The sequence below is a fragment of the Cherax quadricarinatus genome, chromosome 10, assembly GCF_038502225.1.
Source record: "Cherax quadricarinatus isolate ZL_2023a chromosome 10, ASM3850222v1, whole genome shotgun sequence".
In the NCBI taxonomy this organism is placed as follows: domain Eukaryota; kingdom Metazoa; phylum Arthropoda; class Malacostraca; order Decapoda; family Parastacidae; genus Cherax; species Cherax quadricarinatus.
The window spans coordinates 31,098,140-31,121,823 of NC_091301.1; the positions used below are offsets into that span (position 1 = coordinate 31,098,140).

At 40.7% G+C, this 23,684-nt stretch overlaps 1 protein-coding gene across 2 annotated transcripts in view; it reads left to right on the forward strand.

Annotated features, from left to right (window-relative positions):
- The window catches only part of LOC128705682 (prolyl endopeptidase FAP), a 593,907-nt gene that overhangs the window by 504,686 nt on the left and 65,537 nt on the right, over window positions 1-23,684 (forward strand). For both annotated transcript variants that reach the window (XM_070083750.1, XM_070083751.1), the window contains exons 8-10: window positions 4,998-5,209; window positions 5,400-5,551; window positions 6,502-6,605. In XM_070083750.1, the coding sequence (XP_069939851.1) occupies window positions 4,998-5,209; window positions 5,400-5,551; window positions 6,502-6,605 (468 nt within the window). The remainder of the gene's footprint in view (window positions 1-4,997; window positions 5,210-5,399; window positions 5,552-6,501; window positions 6,606-23,684) is intronic.

The window sequence follows — 23,684 nt, forward strand, 5'->3', positions numbered from 1 at the left end:
CGTCCACACATACCATGGTCTATGTAGCACTGTGCATAGGGCGTCCACACATACCATGGTCTATGTAGCACTGTGCATAGGGCGTCCACACATACCATGATCTATGTAGCACTGTGCATAGGGCGTCCACACATACCATGGTCTATGTAGCACTGTGCATAGGGCGTCCACACATACCATGATTTATGTAGCACTGTGCATAGGGCGTCCACATATACCATTGTCTATGTAGCACTGTCCATAGAGCGTTCTCACATACCATGGTCTATGTAGCGCTGTACATACGGCGTCCACATATTTTTTTTTTTCAACAAGTCGGCCATCTCCCACCGAGGCAGGGTGACCCAAAAAAGAAAGAAAATCCCCAAAAAGAAAATACTTTCATCATCATTCAACACTTTCACCACACTCACACATTATCACTGTTTTTGCAGAGGTGCTCAGAATACAACAGTTTAGAAGCATATACGTATAAAGATACACAACATATCCCTCCAAACTGCCAATATCCCAAACCCCTCCTTTAAAGTGCAGGCATTGTACTTCCCATTTCCAGGACTCAAGTCCGACTATATGAAAATAACCGGTTTCCCTGAATCCCTTCACTAAATATTACCCTGCTCACACTCCAACAGATCGTCAGGTCCCAAGTATCATTCGTCTCCATTCACTCCTATCTAACATGCTCACGCACGCTTGCTGGAAGTCCAAGCCCCTCGCCCACAAAACCTCCTTTACCCCCTCTCTCCAACCCTTTCGAGGACGACCCCTACCCCGCCTTCCTTCCCCTATAGATTTATATGTTTTCCATGTCATTCTACTTTGATCCATTCTCTCTAAATGACCAAACCACCTCAACAACCCCTCTTCTGCCCTCTGACTAATGCTTTTATTAACTCCACACCTTCTCCTAATTTCCACACTCCGAATTTTCTGCATATTATTTACACCACACATTGCCCTTAAACAGGACATCTCCACTGCCTCCAACCGTCTCCTCGCTGCTGCATTTACCACCCAAGCTTCACACCCATATAAGAGTGTTGGTACTACTATACTTTCATACATTCCCTTCTTTGCCTCCATAGATAACGTTTTTTGACTCCACATATACCTCAACGCACCACTCACCATTTTTCCCTCATCAATTCTATGATTAACCTCATCCTTCATAAATCCATCCGCCGACACGTCAACTCCCAAGTATCTGAAAACATTCACTTCTTCCATACTCCTCCTCCCCAATTTGATATCTAAATTTTCTTTATCTAAATCATTTGATACCCTCATCACCTTACTCTTTTCTATGTTCACTCTCAACTTTCTACCTTTACACACATTCCCAAACTCATCCACTAACCTTTGCAATTTTTCTTAAGAATCTCTCATAAGCACAGTATCATCAGCAAAAAGAAACTGTCAATTCCCATTTTGAATTTGATTCCCCATAATTTAATCCCACCCCTCTCCCGGACACCCTAGCATTTACTTCTTTTACAACCCCATCTATAAATATATTAAACAACCATGGTGACATTACATAACCCTGTCTAAGACCTACTTTTACCGGGAAGTATTCTCCCTCTCTTCTACACACCCTAACCTGAGCCTCACTATCCTCATAAAAGCTCTTTACAACATTTAGTAACTTACCACCTATTCCATATACTTGCAACATCTGCCACATTGCTCCTCTATCCACTCTATCATATGCCTTTTCTAAATCCATAAATGCAATAAAAACCTCCTTACCTTTATCTAAATACTGTTCACATATATGCTTCAATGTAAACACTTGATCTACACATCCCCTACCCACTCTGAAACTTCCTTGCTCATCCGCAATCCTACATTCTGTCTTACCTCTAATTCTTTCAATTATAACTCTACCGTACACTTTTCCTGGTATACTTAGTAAACTTATTCCTCTATAATTTTTACAATCTCTTTTGTCCCCTTTCCCTTTATATAAAGGGACTATACATGCTCTCCGCCAATCCCTAGGTACCTTCCCCTCTTTCATACATTTATTAAACAAAAGTACCAACCACTCCAACACTATATCCCCCCCTGCTTTTAACATATCTGTCATGATCCCATCAGTTCCAGCTGCTTTACTCCCTTTCATTCTACGTAATGCCTCACGTACCTCCCCCACACTTACATTCTGTTCTTCTTCACTCCTAAAAGATGGTATACCTCCCTGGCCAATGCATGAAATTACCACCTCCCTTTCTTCCTCAACATTTAAAAGTTCCTCAAAATATTCTCGCCATCTACCTAATACCTCCCTCTCCCCATCTACTAACTCCCCTACTCTGTTTTTAACTGATAAATCCATACTTTCCCTAGGCTTTCTTAACTTTCTTATCTTGTGCATAGGGTGTCCACACATACCATGGTTTATGTAGCACTGTGCATAGGGCGTCCACACATACCACGGTCTATGTAGCACTGTGCATTGGGCGTCCACACATACCATGGTCTATGTAGCACTGTGTATAGGGCGTCCACATAATACCACACAGTCTATGTAGCACTGTGCATAGGGCGTCCACACATACCATGATCTATGTAGCACTGTGCATAGGGCGTCCACACATACCACTGTCTATGTAGTACTGTGATAGGGCGTCCACACATACCATGGTCTATGTAGCACTGTGCATAGGGCGTCCACGCATACCATGGTCTACGTAGCACTGTGCATAGGGCGTCCATGCATACCATGGTCTATGTAGCACTGTGCATAGGGCGCACGCATACCACGGTCTATGTAGCACTGTGCATAGGGCGTCCACACATACGTACCACTAGACCATGAATCTTCCCCGAGATACATTAAACAAGCGTTGGAAATTTAAAGTCGATCGAATTAGACGTTGTCGAGTTATAAACGAAAATTTGTGAAAAAGCAAATGAATATTGTTGCTGAGAATGTTCCGATAAAGAGGAAAGTTTTTCCCTCGTTAAATTTAGAAACCCCAATACACCTTCAGTGTTGTTATGAGTTCTCGTTTATCCTCTGTTCTTGCTAACCTTGACAAGGAATGCTTCCGAACTCTTCTTTCTACTATTGGTGTGCGCCGGTTCCTCTGGCTTCACTATGTACATGATGTCTTTGCTCTTTGGCCCCATGACTCCAGTCTCCTCCAAGCAGTTCTGAATGTCCTTAACAATCTTGCTCCTTCCATCAACGTCAAAGCTGAATGGGAATCTAACGTTCTATATCCTTTCCTTGATGTACATGTCCAACGGTCTGCGACAGGCTTTTTTTTCTTTTTCCGTTTACCGCAAGCTTACGCACAGTGGCATGCACAATAATTACTTTTCTTACCAAGCTCTCTGTGTCAGGAAAAGTGTTCTTATTTCTCCCTTTCTCAGTGCCTTCCGCATTTGTGACCCTAAGTTCCTTGATTTAGAAATTTCCACTCTTCGCAATTCGCTGTCTTGTCTTGGCTACCCTTCCCTTTTCATTAACTGTCTTCTCACTTGCTAAACGGACTTTTCTCTATCCAAAACTCTCTATCCCGTGAAATCTCCTGTTTTTTGCCTTCCCTATATTTTTAGTCTCATAAATCTTAACAACTCTCTCCGTTCCGTAGACATAAAACCTACTTTCCGCCAAACTAACACCCTTGCTAGTAATCTAGTTCGTACTTCTCATTCTATTGATGCTTCCGAAGTTTACTCTATTTCCTGCTCCTCTTGTTCTGTAATAAAGTTGGTAGAATTACCGACAATATGTAAAGTAAAAGGACACAAGTGCAACGTTGCCACAATAAAATGTCACATTAGTTGCACTTGTGTCCTTTTACTTTACATCCTCTTGTTCTCTTTAATATTTTGGAGAAACTGGCCGCTCTCTTTTTAATCGACTTAAAAACACAAAAGTGGTGTTAAACTTGCTGGCACTGATAATGCTTTTTTCTGTAATGTTAGAGATCACAGTCATCATACTGACTGGTCCTCTGCCATAATTGCCTACCTTTCTTCTACCCTTCACCAACGCCGTCTTGTTGCAGCATCCCATATACACAATTTACCTCGTGTGAATCTTAGTCCTCACTTTGTCTCTGTAGATACCTTCCTTTCTCATTACAGTGTCAGATGCTCCAAACTTCAGAACACTCGTGACTTGACCTAATCTTTATCTCCTCTCCTTACCTCTTCTCCTTTCCTATATTTTTCTTGCCATTCCTCTCTTCTGTCTAGATGTATTCTGTCTTATGTGCTTTTCCTCCCTGTGTTTGTGGTCTCAGCCTCGTGGACCATTGTGGTGGACCTACTACCACTTACCATTTCTACTACTACTACTTGCTTTACCTCCCTTCACTTCACTCTCTGACTCTTGTGCAACCACTACTTCTCCTCCCTACCCACTACTACTACTACTTCTTTCATTACCTGCTCTACCTCTTTCACTACTGTCTCCACTTCCTTTTTATTTTTCCACCTCTCTTTTTTCCATCCCTGCCCTCCTCCAGAGAATTTCCTGAGTCGCTGTTTCACTTGGGCTGAGGCCTGAGTGCCAGAAATGGCTCAAATGGAGTAGAGCTTTTGAGAGTTGCGATCCTCATACCAGCTAGAACACCGACCCTATACCACTTGAATCAAAGACGTGCTGTACCCCAGCTACAAGGCGTCGACGACGATTGTGGCTAACTGCTGCACCACTTGTGCTGAAGACTCACCGTGCCCTTGTCATAGGGCTGCCCCTGCCATAGTGCTGTAAACGGTACATCACTTGTACAAACTCCGACACTCCTTCGGGAGCCACTGCCGGGTCACGACATGGAGAAGACCCGAGCCAGGACCCGTCCTAGGAAACCTACCTGAGCCTGAACCTTCGTATGTGCGGGTTATTTGTGTATTGTTCCATTGTTGAATTTTTGTTCTTTATTATTATTATTATTATTAATATTATTATTATTATTATTATTATTATTATTATTATTATTATTATTATTATTATTAATCTCTCTCTCTCTCCTCAGTCACTACTACCCACTGAAGTTGTGGAGACATGACGTGGGTGAGCCGCGGTTTCAGCACGTCGGGTGGGTGGGTGACAGAGGGTCGAGTCTGGTGGTGGTGAGTGAGGGAGATGTTTACTTCTTGCCCTCCCCCACCTCCACCCCAATCACCCTCACCCAGGACGCTACACCCAACCTACGCTACAACGGTGTTCCTGATCTACTATATGAAGGTAATATACTGCCACACCCACTAATATACACTCAACCTTCAAACATAATCTTACTCTTTCTAACACTCCCCCACACACTCTCACGCCGTCTTGATAACCAGTATATTGTTAGTCACCGGTACAGTGACAGCCACTATTATATTACTACTACCCAATTACGGACTCAGACACAGACTAATTCATCTTTCAGAGATCCTGGGTCAAGCCCACGCCGTCTGGCCTAGCCCTACGGGAGACTTCATCGCTGTTGCATCCTTCAACGAATCCGGTGTGAGAGAGCTGCCTGTGCTCGAGTACTCGCATAATGTGTACCCCACAGTGCACACCCTCAGATACCCTACAGTAAGTTCTTTCATAGCCTACAGCAAGAGTTACGGAGTCAAGAGTAGTCGATGCATATTATCTACCGCAGTATGAACATATCCTAAAACAATAGGAACATAGCCTACAGTAGTAGAAACATAGCCTACAGCAGTAGGAACATAGCCTACAGCATAAGGAACATAGCCTACAGCAGTAGAAACATAGCCTACAGTAGTAGGAACATAGCCTACAGTAGTAGGAACATAGCCTACAGCAGTAGAAACATAGCCTACAGCAGTAGGAACATAGCCTACAGCAGTAGAAACATAGCCTACAGTAGTAGGAACATAGCCTACAGTAGTAGGAACATAGCCTACAGTAGTAGAAACATCCTACAGCAGTAGGAACATAGCCTAAAACAGTAGGAATAGCCTACAGCAGTAGGAACATAACCTAAAGCAGTAGGAACGTAGCATAATACAGTAGGAACATAGCCTACAGTAGTAGAAACAGCCTACAGCAGTAGGAACATAGCCTACAGCAGTAGGAACATAGCCTACAGTAGTAGAAATAGTCTACAGCAGTAGGAACATAGCCTACAGTAGTGGGAACATAACCTACAGCAGTAGGAACATAGCCTACAGCAGTAGGAACATAGTCTATAGCAGTAGAAACACTAAGTAGTCTATAGCCTACAATAGTAGCAACATCTCCTATAGCAGTAGAAACGTAGCCTTCAGCAGAGCGTCGGTACATACTGTGAGGACGGGTGGGGGTGGGGGGTCAGGAAACACTGTTTCTTCAGTATCAGCTGCGATGTTTCACAATTATTAATACTGTACTAATAATAATTTTGTATGTTTTTTTATATAATTTTCTTTCATAAATGTTGATATTAGTGCAATGAACAACTCTGAAGATGTTATTGTGTGATGATTGTTAGTATTATAATTATCATTATTATTGAGTGAGTGATGTTATGTTTTCAGGTGGACACTGCCATCCCTGAGGTGTGTGTATGGTTGTATGACTTGACTACCATGATGGTGCCACCTCCCAGGACTCTGCTGGTACCACCAGAGCCCATCAACCAGTGAGTACCGTCCAGAGTCCCTGGTACTTCCTCTAACCTCCACTTAGATACCAATTTTTCACTTCACATCATATATTTTTAACATTAAGAACCTCTTAACTAGAGCCCTTCCCTCCAGTCTTTAGGTTTTTCTTCATATTTCCTTACACATCTACCATAAAGCTTTTAAGAAATTATCAAACAGATTAGGTTAGGTAAGATTCGCTAGGAAACAGAACAAGTGTTTCCTGACGCGGGTCTTGGTCATATGATGACCCGCCACTGGAGCTTCTGGTCATTTGACCGAGACCTTCCACTGGCTTACCCCTCCACCACATTAAAAATTGATTATTATAATAATGATAAACAGGTTCACTTGTCTGAATAACAGAATCATCATTTATTTTGTTTCCACGTTAACTAAAATTTATTTTTTTTCTATACATCACTTAAAATTTTTAATCACAGAAGTAAAATACACAATGTTGATTGGTTATTTCCTGTTACTTTTTGTTATATTGGTAAATGATGTTTAATGTTAATAATGTGAACTTTATTTTATATTAGCTTACAGAGGATATTAATATATAAAATACCCTGAAGGTATTCACTTAGAAAACAGAAATTTAACCGAAGTTTGTCAGGGTGGACACAATCAATTTGTTATTGCTAACAATAACGTAATATAATTATAATGCTAGTTTGCAAAGTTGTAATAGAATTTTCATTGTTATTATTTATATGTTATAAATGAAATGTTTCTGTGACGACCATAGTATATTTTTACCTTATATTTTTGTCTAGTCATCTCTAAAACGATAAATATTGATTCCTATCCAGTATCAATATATATATTTGTGTAACATTGTACACTTATATGACTAAGGTTTAGTGTGATTCAGTTTAATTTTAAGGGCAGTAAATGATGGTAGTTAAGAGTGAGAGCTTCACCCAGCACTGGATACAAACATTATGTGAGGCTTGGAGTGTGTCGACCGTGGCTCACACACCTCACACTGTTAAGTGTAGCGGCCAGCAGCTGGTGCCAGCCTAGTGTCAGCTCTGGCACTAGTGACGAAGGTATAGATTATCTTGTTATATACACTTCTTCATGTTGTTGTTGTTGTTGTTGTATGTTGTGGTTCTTGGTATTATAGTAGTTGTTGAATGTTCTCAAGTTTGTTAATGTATGCCTTTCGTCGATGTATTTTTTCTGATGTAATTATTGTTGACCTTATAATTTCAGTAGTTTATTATATAAGAACGTTTGCTTAGTCTGCCTTTAGACAGGTCTTCTGTTGTAGACAGTTATCGCTAAGGAAAATTTTCCAGCTTATTAATATAATTGTGATCCAAACCAACCATACCCCCGGCCGGGATTGAACCCGCGGTCATAGAGTCTCAAAACTCCAGCCCGTCGCGTTAGCCACTAGACCAGCTAGCCACAATAAGATTCATCCAACTAGGTATATTTCTACACCATAGGAAAGTTAGCACAGGCACCTCTGTGACCACAAATGCAAGTTTTTACAGACGAATCTCCAGCTAGCGTGGCCGTGACGAACTCTAGCTCAAGTCCCTTCACTGCCGTCAACATGACTTAAGAAATCGTAATGACACGTGCTAACTTTCCTATGGTGTAGAAATATACCTAGTTGGATGAATCTTATTGTGGCTAGCTGGTCTAGTGGCTAACGCGACGGGCTGGAGTTTTGAGACTCTATGACCGCGGGTTCAATCCCGGCCGGGGGTATGGTTTATTTGCAATCGTGTCATTACGATTTCTTAAGTCATAATTGTGATGGTTCGTTATTCCCTCTTCGAGTTCTGGCTTGGCTGTTGTCGTCAATATTCTGCATCACAGGACATAGTCTTCTAGTATATTTCAACAAACATTACATCGACAGGTTTTACCGTGTTATTGTGTGTATGATAGTATTTCTCTATTTTTTTAAATGGCTGAAAAATTCATCGCGTTTCTTATAAGAACTTTGAGTGTTAACATTATCTCGTTATATCAGCAGCTGCTTATATTTTTTTCTGGCAAGTCATGTTTGTTGTTGAAGATCATTACAGCGCCACGAACAATGTCTGTCAAGTCCTTGTAATTAATAACTACTTACACAAAGTAGAAACTAAGTCTTTTGCGCAATTCAAGACCAAGTGAAGAAACAATGTGTTTCTTCAGTCCTGATATTGAGAGCTACAGTAAGTAGTACACACACACACACACACACACACACACACACACACACACACACACACACACACACACACACACACACACAGTAGCAGTAGCAACCGGTGAAGAGGCGGGGCCAGGAGTTAAGACTCGACCCCTGTAACCACAAATAGGGGAGTACACACACGCGAAGCAGTATCGCTAAATAGTGCTCCCAGGATTTAGCGTTCTAGTGGCTGTCCTAAGATATTATTAGCGGTCATCGTACGTGAGTGAATCAGTGAACATACCTACAAGAGTGTAATAGCTTTCAAGAGTGCGAATAATGTGATAAGATCAAGAATTTTACAATTTAAATTTGAATGAATGGTGAGTGAGGGAGGGTAGCAGTCAGCTGATCAGGCTGCTGGCTGCAGTGTTGACACAAAATATACAAACAGTTAATTGGGTTAACGGTGTGATCTGAAATATTAACAAATACATATATATTTGTGGGTTATATCAGCAGTGTAGTGATAAGGTCATAAACGAGTGATTAAGTAAATACTGATAGTAAGAAAAAATTATTCAATCCCCAGCTGTTGGTGTTGTGAATGTAGCTAACATCATCAGACTTGTTATGACCATAATACTGTACTAAAGAAAAAAGAGTGAATACCAAGTCTTAAAATAAAAATAAAATAAAAACTTGAATGCGTGATAAAGTTCCTGAAGGAGTTACAAAATTGAAGTCGACAGCAGCCGACCAGCAGGAACCTCCATTGTTGTGCAGACGACATCACTTGCCTATTTGTGGTTAATTTTGGTTAGTGTCTAAAGTCTCAGTGTCTCGCCCTGCTGGTTGTTGCTATACCATCACTCTCTTCCTATTTCAGTACCAGGAGATAGATAGTGGTTAGTAAATTATCTAAATATCTCCAGGTAAACTCCAGAAGAGTTGTGTAGCCTAGTGACCCCCCTCCCCCGTTTTTCTGAGGGACAAGCTAGTAAACAAGTACGCACATACAAACACACGTGTGCACCCGTAATTATTATTATAATAAACATTAGTATATATTAATAAGGAATTGAGTGAGAAAAAATAATCCTATAATCTTCAAAAAAAGTTAAGTAGCGTAGTGTGCGGAGATCTGGGCCGGGAGAGTACCGGTGAACCAACAACAATAACAAGAGTGTTAACCTGACCCCCCCCCCCTCTTTTTCAAAGAACGACAAGCTAGTAAACACACACACACAAACACAAGTGTACACAGTAAATATTATATAGTATATATTAATAAGGAATTGATTGTGAAAATTTTTTTATAATCTTAAAAGAGGAGCGTAGCCTAGTGTGCACACACACACACACACACACACACACACACACACACACACACACACACACACACACACACACACACACACACACACACACACACACACATCCGCACAGGAGCTGTGACTCGACCCCTGCAACCACAAATAGGTGAGTACACACACCCACACCCCCACACACACCCACACACACACCCACACACACACCCACACACACACCCACACACCCCCACACGCACACCCACACACACCCACACACACCCACACACACCCACACACACCCACACACACCCACCACACACACACCCACACACACGCCCACACACACCCACACACACCCACACCCACCCACACACCCCCCCACACACCCACCCACACACCCACCCACACACCCACCCACCCCCACACCCCCACCCCCACACCCCCACCCACACCCCCACCCACACCCACACACCCACCCACACCCACCCACACCACCCACACACCCACCCACACCCACCCACCCACCCACCCACCCACCCACCCACCCACCCACCCACCCACCCACCCACACACCCACCCACACACACACACACACACACACACACATACATACACATACACACACACACACACACACACACACACACACACACACACACACACACACACGCAAACCTCACTCAAGGAGAAAGATCTTGGGGTGAGTATAACACCGAGCATGTCTCCGGAAGCACACATCAATCAGATAACTGCTGCAGCATATGGGCGCCTGGCAAACCTGAGAACAGCATTCCAATACCTTAGTAAGGAATCATTCAAGACACTGTACACCGTGTATGTCAGGCCCATACTGGAGTATGCAGCACCTGTTTGGAACCCGCACTTGATAAAGCACGTCAAGAAACTAGAGAAAGTACAAAGGTTTGCGACAAGGCTAGTTCCAGAGCTAAGGGGAATGTCCTATGAAGAAAGATTAAGGGAAATCGGCCTGGCGACACTGGAGGACAGGAGGGTCAGGGGAGACATGATAACGACATATAAAATACTGTGTGGAATAGACAAGGTGGACAAAGACAGGATGTTCCAGGGAGGGGACACAGAAACAAGAGGCCACAATTGGAAGTTGAAGACACAAATGAGTCAGAGAGATAGTAGGAAGTATTTCTTCGGTCATAGAGTTGTAAGGCAGTGGAATAGCCTAGAAAATGACGTAGTGGAGGCAGGAACCATACACAGTTTTAAGACGAGGTTTGATAAAGCTCATGGAGCGGGGAGAGAGAGGGCCTAGTAGCAACCGGTGAAGAGGCGGGGCCAGGAGCTAGGACTCGACCCCTGCAACCACAAATAGGTGAGTACAAATAGGTGAGTACACAAACCTAACTTAACCAAACACATTAGCTCATAAATACCCCCACCACACACACACACATTTTTACGATAAGCTGAAACAGCTAGAACATCCCAACAGGATAAAAGCAAATTGGGCTCTCAAAAGGGAGGACGTAAAGGCAAGGGAACCGATGATGGCTGGTTGGAAAAGGTAGAATGGGTAGAACGGCTCAAGAACAAAATGGAACAACAATGGGAGAAAAGGTTAAACGAGCTTTGCAATAACATGTTAGAGCAAATATCTGCAGAGAGCAAGAAGTGGGAATCATGAGCTGTAGTAGCTGAGGCAAAGATACAGAGATTGGAGAAAGAAATGGATGTGCTGAAGCAGGATCTAAAGATGAGGTCCGAAAGGAGCAAGATGACTGAAATGGGAACATCAGCAGGCAGCGAGGGGGCTGAAGGAGGGGATGAATCTAAACAGTCTTTTGCAGCAGTAATATCAGGTCATCATGGTGTCTGGGAGACGATTAGGGAAACAGCAAAGGAGATGCTTAAATCAGATACAGAGGGAAAAGAAATGGGAAGAGGAGAGGGAGAGAGATCAATAATTATTCATGGGCTTCAGGAGGCTGAAGGGCAGACCTATGATGAAAGAAAGCATTGGGAGAAAGCAGAGATTAAGAACATCATTGCAATAACAGGAGAGAGGGACATGTCTCAGGTAGAAAATTTTCACAGACTTGGGGGAGGGGGGGGTATTCAAGGGAAAAAAATCGACCAATCAGATTGACATTCAGGACAAATGTGGTACGGAACAGGATACTACAACAGAAACCACTGTTAAAGGACTCTCCAGATTATCCAAAAGCGTTCCTCAATCGAGACAGAACATGAAAGGAAAGGGAGCAACTGAAAGTGAGAGCAAGACAGAACCAGTGGAAGGAAAGAGAGACAGGACAGGCAACGACAGACAGGAAAACTCAGCCTTTGGGGGGACATCAAACACAAATGCTTACAGAAACCTCTCAACCCCTGTCACCACATATCAACCAAACACAGTAAACAGAAACGAACCTCGCTCCATAGCCACCACCCCCCTAAGCACTAATTCCACAGTCACAGCAGCCTCCCATAATATTGTGCCCTGCCTCCCACCCTCTCAGCCTACACCTTCCTCTTCCATCTCCCAAAATACAGTAATGGAAAGGAAGCTAAAGGTATGGTACACCAATGCAGATGGAATAACAAATAAGAGTGAAGAGTGGCAAGAACGCATCATTGATGCATCACCTGACATTATAGCACTAACAGAGACAAAACTTACAGGGATGATAACAGATGCAATTTTTCCACCTGGATATCAGATTATGAAGAAAGGCAGAGAGTATAGAGGAGGGGGAGGAGTAGCATTGCTCGTAAAAAACCAGTGGAGTTTTGAGATGGGAGGAATGGAAAGAAGGGAAACAGACGACTTCATTGTAGGTGGTCCAAAGGTGATGATAGCAGTGATGTATAACCCACCACTTAACAGCAGGAGAACAAGAGAAGAGTATGATGTGCGCAATAAGGCAATGGTGGATACACTAGCTGAAGTGGCCAGGAGGGCTCATATGGGTAGGACAAAATTGCTTATAATGGGGGATTTCAATCATAAAGAGATTGGGAAAACCTATACCCACATGGGGGACCAGAAACATGGAGGGCTAAGATGTTGGAGACTGTATTGGAGAATTTCATGCATCAACATGTTAGGGATACAACCAGAGAGAGAGGAGAGGATGTTGCAGCAAGACTGGATCTCATATTCACCTTGAATAGTTCAGACAAGGGATATCACCCACGAAAGACCCCTTGGCGCTAGTGATCATGATGTCCTGAGTTTTGAATATCTTTTTGAGTTAACAGTGGAGAATGCAGTAGCACGAGAACAAGAGAGAAACCAAACTTCAAAAAAGGGGACTACATAAGAATGAGAAGTTTCCTGCATGAAGTGCAGTGGGAAAGAGAACTAGATGGAAAGACAGTAAATGAAATGATGGAAATAGTAACCACTAAGTGCAGGGAGGCAGAGGAAAGGTTCGTACCAAAGGGCAACAGATAAAATGGTAAGACCAGAGTGAGCCCATGGTTTAATTGGAGGTGTAAAGAGGCCAAAGCCAAGTGTGCGAAAGCATGGAAAAGGTATAGAAGGCAAAGGACTCAAGAAAACAAGGAGATGAGCAGAAGAACCAGAAACGAATATGCAAGGATAAGGAGAGAGGCCCAGAGGCAATACGAGAACGACATAGCATCAAAAGCCAAATCTGAACCAAAGTTGTTATACAGTCACATAAGGAGAAAAACAAGTCAAGGACCAGGTAATCAGGCTGAGGAAAGAAGGAGGGGAGCTGACGAAGAGTGACCAAGAAGTATGTGATGAACTAAACAAAAGATTCACAATAGAGTCAGGAATGCTTCCAGCAAACTGTGGAGGTAGGGTGCACCAGCAGGCGCTGGACACGATACACATAACCAAGGTAGAAGTGAAGAAACTGCTAGACGAACTCGATACCTCAAAGGCAGTAGGCCCAGATAACATATCTCCATGGATACTGAGAGAGGGAGCAGAGGAACTGTGTGTGCCATTAGCAGCAATCTTCAGTAAATCTATCGAAACAGGGCAGTTGCCTGAGGCGTGGAAGACAGCACATGTAGTTCCAATTTTTAAGAAAGGGGACAGACAGGTAGCATTAAACTACAGACCAGTATCACTGACTTGTATAGTATGTAAAGTCATGGAAAGGATTATCAGGAGAAAAGTAGTGGAACACATTGAAAAGATTGGGCTCATACATGACAGTCAGCACGGCTTCAGAGATGGGAAATCCTGTGTCACAAATTTACTTGAGTTCTACGATAAGGTAACAGAAGTAAGACATGAGAGAGAGGGATGGGTAGATTGCATCTTCTTAGATTGCAAGAAGGCTTTTGACACAGTACCACACAAGAGACTGGTGCAAAAATTAGAGGAGCAGGCAGGAATAAAGGGGAAAGTACTGCAATGGATCAGGGAATACATGACAGGTAGGAAACAAAGTGTGTTGGTACGTGCTGAAGTGTCGGAGTGGGCGGATGTATCGAGTGGGGTTCCACAAGGGTCAGTCCTAGGCCCGGTGCTGTTTCTTGTATACGTGAATGACATGGTGGAAGGAATAGATTCAGAAGTGTCACTGTTCGCTGATGATGTGAAACTGATGAGAATACAAGTGGGAGAGGATCAGTTAAGATTACAAGGGGATCTGGACAAACTACAAGTATGGTCCGACAAATGGCTCCTGGAGTTTAACCCCAGTAAGTGTAAGGTCATGAAGACTGGGGAAGGACACAGAAGACCGCAGACGGATTACAGGTTAGGAAACCAACAGCTGGAAACATCAGTTAAAGAAAAGGATCTTGGGGTAAGCATCATAACGAACATGTCCCCTGAGGCACACATCAATCAAATAACTGCTGCAGCATATGGGAGACTGGCAAACCTGAGATTGGCGTTTAGACATCTGAGTAAGGAGTCATTCACGACATTGTACACAGTGTACGTAAGGCCTATACTGGAATATGCAGCGCTAGTATGGTACCCTTACTTAGTCAAACACGCCAAGAAATTGGAGAAAGTGCAAAAATTTGCTACACGATTATTCCCGGAACTGAGGGGTATGTCTTATGAGGAAAGGTTAAGGGAAATCAACCTGATGACACTAGAGGATAGGAGGGATAGAGGGGGCATGATAACAACGTATAAAATACTAAGAGGCATTGACAACGTGGACAGGGATCGAATGTTTCAGAGATGGGATACAGAAACACGGGGACACAATTGGAAACTGAAAACCCAGATGAGTCATAGGGGTGTTAGGAAGTATTTCTTTAGTCTTAGAGTTGTCAGGAACTGGAATAATCTGGAGAGTTAAGTAGTGGAAGCAAGTTCCATAAATAGCTTTAAGAAGAGGTATGACAAATATCATGGAGCAGGGAGAGAGTGAATTAGTATCGACCAGTGAAGAGGCGGGGCCAGGAGCTATGAATCGACCCCTGCAACCACATATAGGTGAGTACATATAGGTGAGTACACACACACACACACACACACACACACATATATATATATATATATATATATATATATATATATATATATATATATATATATATATATATATATATATATATATATATATATATATATATATATTGAACTAACCGGCCGTATCCCACCGAGGCAGGATGACCCAAAAAAGGAAACACTTTCACCATCACTCACACTACCAGTGTCTTTGTGGAGGCGCCCAGATACGACAGTTCAGATATCATTCTAAAAAACAAATATCCCAAACCCCCCCTTTAAGGTGCAGGCATTGTACTTCCCACCTCCAGGACTCAAGTCTGGCTAGACGGTTTCCTTCAATTCCTTCACAAAATATTACCCTGTTCACACTCCAACAGGTCGTCAGGTCCCAAGAACCATCCTCTCCACTCACTTCTAACACACTCACACATGCCTGATGTATTCCCAAGCCCCTTGCACACAAAACCCCTTTTACCCCCTCCCTCCATCCTTTCCTAAGACGACTCCTACATCTCCCCTCCGCTACAGATTTATACACCCTCCAAGTCCTCTTTAAATGACCAAACCACCTCAACAACCCCTCCTCAACCCTCTGAATAATACTTTTAGTAACTCCACACCTCCTAAAAATGGTTATAACTATGGACCGGTAAGCCAGCGGAAGGCCTCGGTCAGGTGACCAAAAGTTCCGACGAAAGGTCATCATCTAAGACCCGCTTCTGGAAACTCTTATCCTGTTTCCTGACGAACCTTACCTAACCTAACCTCCACACCTCCTCCTAATTTCCACACTGCGAATTTTCTGCATCTTTACACCACACAGATTGCCCTTAAACATGACTTATCCACTGCCTCCAGCCTTCTTGCTACAACATTCATAACCCATATAAGTGTTTGTATCACTATACTTTCAAACATTCCCTTCTTTGCCTCCATAGATAATGTTCTTTGTTGCCACAGATACCTCAGTGTACCACCCACCCTTTTTCATTAGTTCTGTAGTTTACCTCGTCCCCCATAAACCCATATATATATATATATATATATATATATATATATATATATATATATATATATATATATATATATATATATATATATATATATATATTATATATTATATATGGCAAGAGGTCAGATGAGCTTAAGCAAAAAAAAGTAAACAGTAGTGTTGTCTTTGGATAACTGCCTTGGTGGATAAGTCTACTCTAGTAAATACTGTGAGAAAGCTAGATTCTACTCGCCTCCCAGAGTAGACTGAGGGTCTCCCGGGTCCTCGGTGCCACCTCCGAAACTGCCCTTTTGGAATAACATTAACTGCATTGGGAACCTTTATTTTTAATGATAATCCACATAATAGGTGTAAAGAATTATGCTCAGGAATTTAATTAATAAGAATTTTAAATTGAGTGGACTGTATAAAGACTGAACGGGAAGGGGGTTGTAGATCAAATATACATCAAAAGATTATCAATGTAGCAATTATAATACATAGAATTCCACATGCAAGTTGCTGAGCAATGGACTAGGCGGATTTCCCATGGCCATGACTTATTTTTGAGACTCGAATAATTAAAGATATCCTGAATAGTAAAGTCAAATGGTTCAGATACATAGACGAAGATCTGTCTGTGACCTAGAGATCGTGATATTAATGAGTTCCTTCCCAAACTTAGGGATATAGTAGCCTCAATTAAGATTAAAACAGAGCACGAAGTAGATAACAAATTGCTTTTCCTAGATGTTCTAATATATCGTGTTGACAGAAAATTTAAATGTACACTGTACAGGAAGCCAACTAATGTGTCGTCATACGTTCACTATTATTCCAGTCAGGAATCTAGGGTTAAAAGGAATGCTTTTCTTACAATGTTCCTGACAGCTTTACGTATTCGTAGCCTGAAATATTTGAATGATGAAATTAATAAGATATTCAACATAGCCACTAAACTGAGATGTCCTAGAGATTTTGTTGAGAAGGCGTTATTGGCAGCCAGGAAGACATTCTACAGGACTGAAACTTGTGAAGTATCGTCCAGGAAAAAAAATATACTGGCTTTGAGAATTTGGTCAGCCTCCCTCATGCATTAAAAAGCTCAATAAAAATATTGCTTCAAGAACATCGGGACACTGAAGCAGAAGCTGATTAAGATTGAACCATCCAACATTGTTGGTGGTGTTTACTAGGTCCCATGTACACTATGCTCTCTTGCGCACGTCGAGCAGACAGGTAAACCACTAAACATCAGATTAGCCCAATATCAGCACTTGGTAAAGATGGCTCAGGGGTCAAATGCAATCATACATCGGGGTGGGCAGCAGCTGAGGTCATTGTACCCAATAGTTCCATTATGGAAAGGAACGTAATTGAATCCTCTCTCAATAAATATGATAAGAACGCCTTATATAATTCAAACAATGGAACGTACAAACTCGACGGTTATTTAGTATAGTCAGTTGTGCGCAGTCTTAAGCAAGGATGGTATGCAGAATCCCCAGATTACTCATTATGTAACGGGTCCTCGTGAGGATTTGGTGACATTAGACCAGTGTTCCCCGCACCTTTCCTACACATTTCACGCGTTGGGAATCCTCTCTGACTGGATCACAGTACATAGAGAATATCGGTAGGTTTAACATTCCCTTAGGTGTGTGTAGAGAAGACCATGCCCGTATTTACGTTCACTGACTAGTTTCGCCCGTCGGAGACTGCGCTCCACCTTCGGTAGTGCCATATATGGGGAATTCCATAGTATTAGCAAGTCTGCATAAGCCTTCCATACGACTAAAATTACACAAGTTTATGTAACTACAACTTACTTAATATCGTATATGTGAGCTTCTGATGATAGCCTAGAGTGGTAGGTAAAGTGACTTATCACCTCTGGGGTGTTAGTGTTAAGAAACAGTGCTATTGTCATGGAGCAGGATAGGTAAATGTTAGAGGTAGGTAAATATGTTGAGATATGTGTACAGTCCCTTCTCTGCTGGCTATTCTGGAACATTCCATGACGTATAATAGTATAGGTTGCCAACTAGTTAATCTGACTCGTATAATAACGCAATGTTACATATAGCTTGAGTGGCTGGGTGTATTAACCATTTAGGTAAAATAATTCCATATAGATCAACTGATATCAACTAGATACAGTTTAAGGCTGATGGTTATTTAGTATAGTCAGTTTCCTGACGGTTATTTAGTATAGTCAGTTTCCTGACGGTTATTTAGTATAGTCAGTTTCCTGGCGGTTATTTAGTATAGTCAGTTTCCTTAATATTATGTAACATGCTTTCTGTAAACCTCTGTGCGACGGTAGGTAGGTGTTGGGGTCGGTGGTGGCTCTCACTCTGTGACATGGGTTGCCACTGATACCTTGTGTCTCGAGGCAAAGAATTTCCCCTCCTGTCTGTTGCTGTCTTGCAACATTCTATAGCTCCTGAAGACGCACGAGAGTGCGAAAGATCTTGAGCTAAAATTTCCAACCCAATGTGGTTTGTTCTGCATTGTTAGGATCGCATATTTGCGATTGTTTTGCGTCACTGTGTTATGAAAACACTCTCACCTGTCTCCTCTTGTAAGCCTGCTGGTGAAGACGGTAGAGTCGGGCTCTCAATTTACAGGCCGTTGTTTGAACCCCTCCTCCGCCGTCCATCTTTCTGTTTATTCAAATGAAAATTTATTAACTACATCATATTTCCTACACTGAGCGCCACGTGTGAGTGTCTTGACAAACCTCATCTCCGACGTCGTCATTCTTCTCCGGTCATAATATTAATTTTTACCACCTTGATGCATCCCCTTGAAAATGTTTCACTGTAAAGACAAAGTGGGTCGTTGCTCACTGGAAACTAGACTCAGCTATGATGCTGTTGATGTTTTCACAGTTATACTTGGCAATAGTTAATGTTGTATTGTTAATGTTAGACTCTTAATGTTAGCTAATATTAGACGGTTAATGTTTGTTGATTAATTACTGTTGCATCAGTTAGTTGTTGAAAATACTTGTAGATCCATCAAGAGGCTGTTGAAAATACTTGTAGTTGCGCTTCAGTTGGTAGACCTCTAAGGGGATGAGGGTGGGATTGTGGGGGTGAAGGTGAGGTTGTGGGTGGGGGTGAGAGTGGGATAGTAGGTGGGAGTGAGGATGGGAGCGAGGGTGGAGTGTTGGGGCCGGGAGTGTCATTGGGGGGGGGAAGGTGGAGCTGTGATTGATGGTAATTATGTAGTTTTTATATATATTTATATTTTATGTTTCTCTTCTTAATTCCTCGTAATTAAATGGCTGCCATCTTCATCTTTTTTTTTTTAAAGTTGATGTTTTCTCTTTTTTTAGATGTACGTATTAACTTTTTGGCTGCTGCCTTTCATATCTTTGGCATCCCAAGATTAATTAATTTATTCAGTGTCTCTCAGTTGTTTCTTGACATTGTTGCATCTCCATCTGCGTATCCAGTGTTCAACAAATTATTTATATACAGTGGAACCTCGGTACTCGAACAGCTCCGTACTCGAACATTTCGGTACTCGAGCGCTTTGTTCGGTAAAAAAAGTCGCTCGGCACTCGACCAAACAAACACGACCTGCCGGAACATGTGCGTCAGTCTCCCTGCAGGTGTCGCTCAGTGCAAAACTCCACTGAACTTCCTTGTAAACTATTTCGTGTTTCTTCGCATTTTTTTTTAATTTTTTTTATATTATTTATATAAATTAGGCGCCATGGGGCCTAAGAAGATTAGTGATAACAGGGAACCAAAAAGTAAACTGGTTAGAGTGTGTTTGCCCTGATGTAAACACCACCTTTGCCTCTCCATATAATATGCCTTCCATTAATTTCACCATCTTTATTGTGCTTCTAGGTTATCTGTCATGTTTCTGATATCAAGTTAGAATAAATATGATAGATAACCTTTAACATTAATATTATCGTAATTACACAACATTGTATTCGCGCCATCGCTAGTATCCGGCTATCAAGACGACTCATCAGATACTCCTTTATATTACGCTTGCTTTCCATTTTGAATTTTTATTCATACAAAAAATAGATTTACTGTTATGCAGTCTATTGCATTACTGAGAAAATGGTATAAATAATATCAGCGCATTTGTGAAAGCATATTAGACCCACCAGTGGACGTGTATTGGACGTGTGATGCGATTTGCTTAAACATCAGCAAAAATCAAACAGTTATGCTATTTTGAGCTCAATTTCAAGGTATTTTAGTCAGTAAACCATTCAAAATCATCTCTATTTTTGTAAAATATCTTTCATTCTATCAACTGAGACCAAGAAAACGAGAATACGATCATAAATATTATTCGAAAATACACCACAAAGTCGCTGTGAGTGTATTTTTGGGGGTCTGAAACGAATTAATCAAATTTACATTGTTTCTTATGGGAAAAATTCGTTCGGTACTCGAACAAATCGACACTCGAACAGCCTTCTGGAACGGATTAAGTTTGAGTACCGAGGTTCCACTGTATTACACATTTCGTGTTATGTAAACACCTTCCTCCTATTTAACTTAACTCCTCGGATGAATATCGCATTGAAATGCCTCCCTTAACTAGTTGTACATAATGTACTAGCGCATGTCATTCAATACTTGTTAATGTTCTTGAAAGTTCTGCATATTTGTAGCCCAGAATTCATAATGAGGAAATAACAGTGATTTACAGAATATGTTGTTTGTACTCTTATATATTAAGAAAGTATTATTGACAATTCTTCATAAATTTCTAGAAACACATTTTATAACCCTAACAATGAGAAAGAACCATACACATCACGAAATATGATGGTGCTGATCTATAATACAATGTATAAATCACAATATGATGGTGCTGATCTATAATACAATGTATAAATCACAATATGATGGTGCTGATCTATAATACAATGTATAAATCACAATATGATGCTGATCTATAATACAATGTATAAATCACAATATGATGGTTCTGATCTATAATACAACATATACCTCACAATATGATGGCGCTGATCCATAATACAACATATACATCACAATATGATGGTGCTGATCTATAATACAATGTATAAATCACAATATGATGGTTCTGATCTATAATACAACATATACCTCACAATATGATGGCGCTGATCCATAATACAACATATCACAGTATGATGGTGCTGCTCTATAATACAACATATACATCACAATATGATGGCGCTGCTCTATAATACAACATATCACAGTATGATGGTGCTGCTCTATAATACAACATATACATCACAATATGATGGTGTTACTCTACAATGCAATTTTCCTTCACATTTCTTCTCTACTTAAGATTTTCAAAATGTTACATTTATAAATATTGATGTCAAAGAAATATTTGAATAAGAATTTCTGTCACACTGCTGATGGGTATCTCTGTAAGATTCTATGCGCAAAATGCATTAAATTTTATTTTGGTAAGACTGGAAAAAGTCTTGAACTAAAACTACATCAAGGTAAATATAACATAGAAACTAGGAGGGAGTCTAATGTTCCATTTATTCATGTGAGAAATTTTAATCACTCCAGTGATTACTTAAAAATAGAGAGAAAGCTCTAATGTGAAAGTCAATGGTCGAAAGAAATTTAATAGATTTGATATTTATAAAAGCTAGTACTACTTGCAATCTGAATATGAGGCCAGGATTATATAAACTAGATTCATTCATAATACATAAAATTTGTGAGAATTATAATCTATACTAGCAAGCAAATTCATATTCGCTTGACATGTTACTCTTAACCTGACTTAAAAGTTGAGAACAGTGAGGTGTGCCGGCTGACCCACAACCACTGAGTCACTTAACAACCCACTGACTATATGTGAGGCGATATTTCTCCTAGGTAAAATTGTTACTTAATTATTTTTACTATCCCTTGATAATTGGAGAGATGAAAGTTCTTTTTGGATTATTGTTAGTTTTCACTGATATATATATATATATATATACATATATATATATATATATACATATATATATATATATATACATATATATATATATATATATATATATATGTCGTGCCGAATAGGCAGAACTTGCGATCTTGGCTTAAATAGCAACGCTCATCTTGCCATATAGGACGAGCGAAAATTTGTGTATGCAATAATTTCGCCAAAATCATTCTGAACCTAACGAAAAAAAAATATTTCACTGTGTTTGTTTAGTATTAAATTATTGTAAACAAATCTAAAATATATTTAGTTGGGTTAGGCTAAAATAAAAATTTTTTTGTTATAAGGTTAGGTAAGTTTTCTAAGATTCTTTTGGTGCAAAATTATAAATTTTTACATTAACATCAATGAAAAAAATATATCTTCACACGTATAAGAGAAAATTTTAGAAAGGACTTAATTTTAAACGAGTTCTTGCTAATTGACCAGTTTTACATATTCGGCACGACATATATATATATAAAATAAGATCACAGTAAACAAGTGATATCAGAATATGCAGAACAACCACTGTGAAAATAATAGTGACATTCTAAATGCTTTCGTGACTTCTCACATTATCAAGGAACTATAAAAATAACAGGTTAACATGAGACATATAAGGACGAGACTACACTTCACTGCCACCCCCCGCCCCCAACAACAACACCTGACTTTTTATGATGATATTGGTAGGTAGTCAGTGATGCGTGTAACACAGCTTATATTCTACCCAAAAATTTGTCTAATGTACCTTAAATTCTTTCCAAATTTCATTAATTACATAAATTGGATTCATTTATAATTAATAAAATTTGGTAAGAATTTAAGGTAAATGAGACAAATTTTTGGGTAGAATATAAGCTGTGTTACACGGATCACTGACTACCTACCAATATCATCATAAAAAGTCAGGTGTTGTTGGGGGGGGGGCAGTGAAGTGTAGTCTCGTCCTTATATGCCTCATGTTAACCTTTTACTTTTTATAATTCCCTGATAATGTGGGAAGTCACGAAAGCGCAAAGAATTTCACTAGTTTTTTTCACAGCGGTTGTTCTGCATGTGTGTGTGTGTGTGTGTGTGTGTGTGTGTGTGTGTGTGTGTGTCGCGCCAAATAGGTAAAACTGGTCAATTAGCAAGAACTCTTTTAAAATTAAGTCCTTTCTAAAATTTTCTCTTATGCGTTTAAAGATATATTTTTTTTCATTCATGTTAATGTAA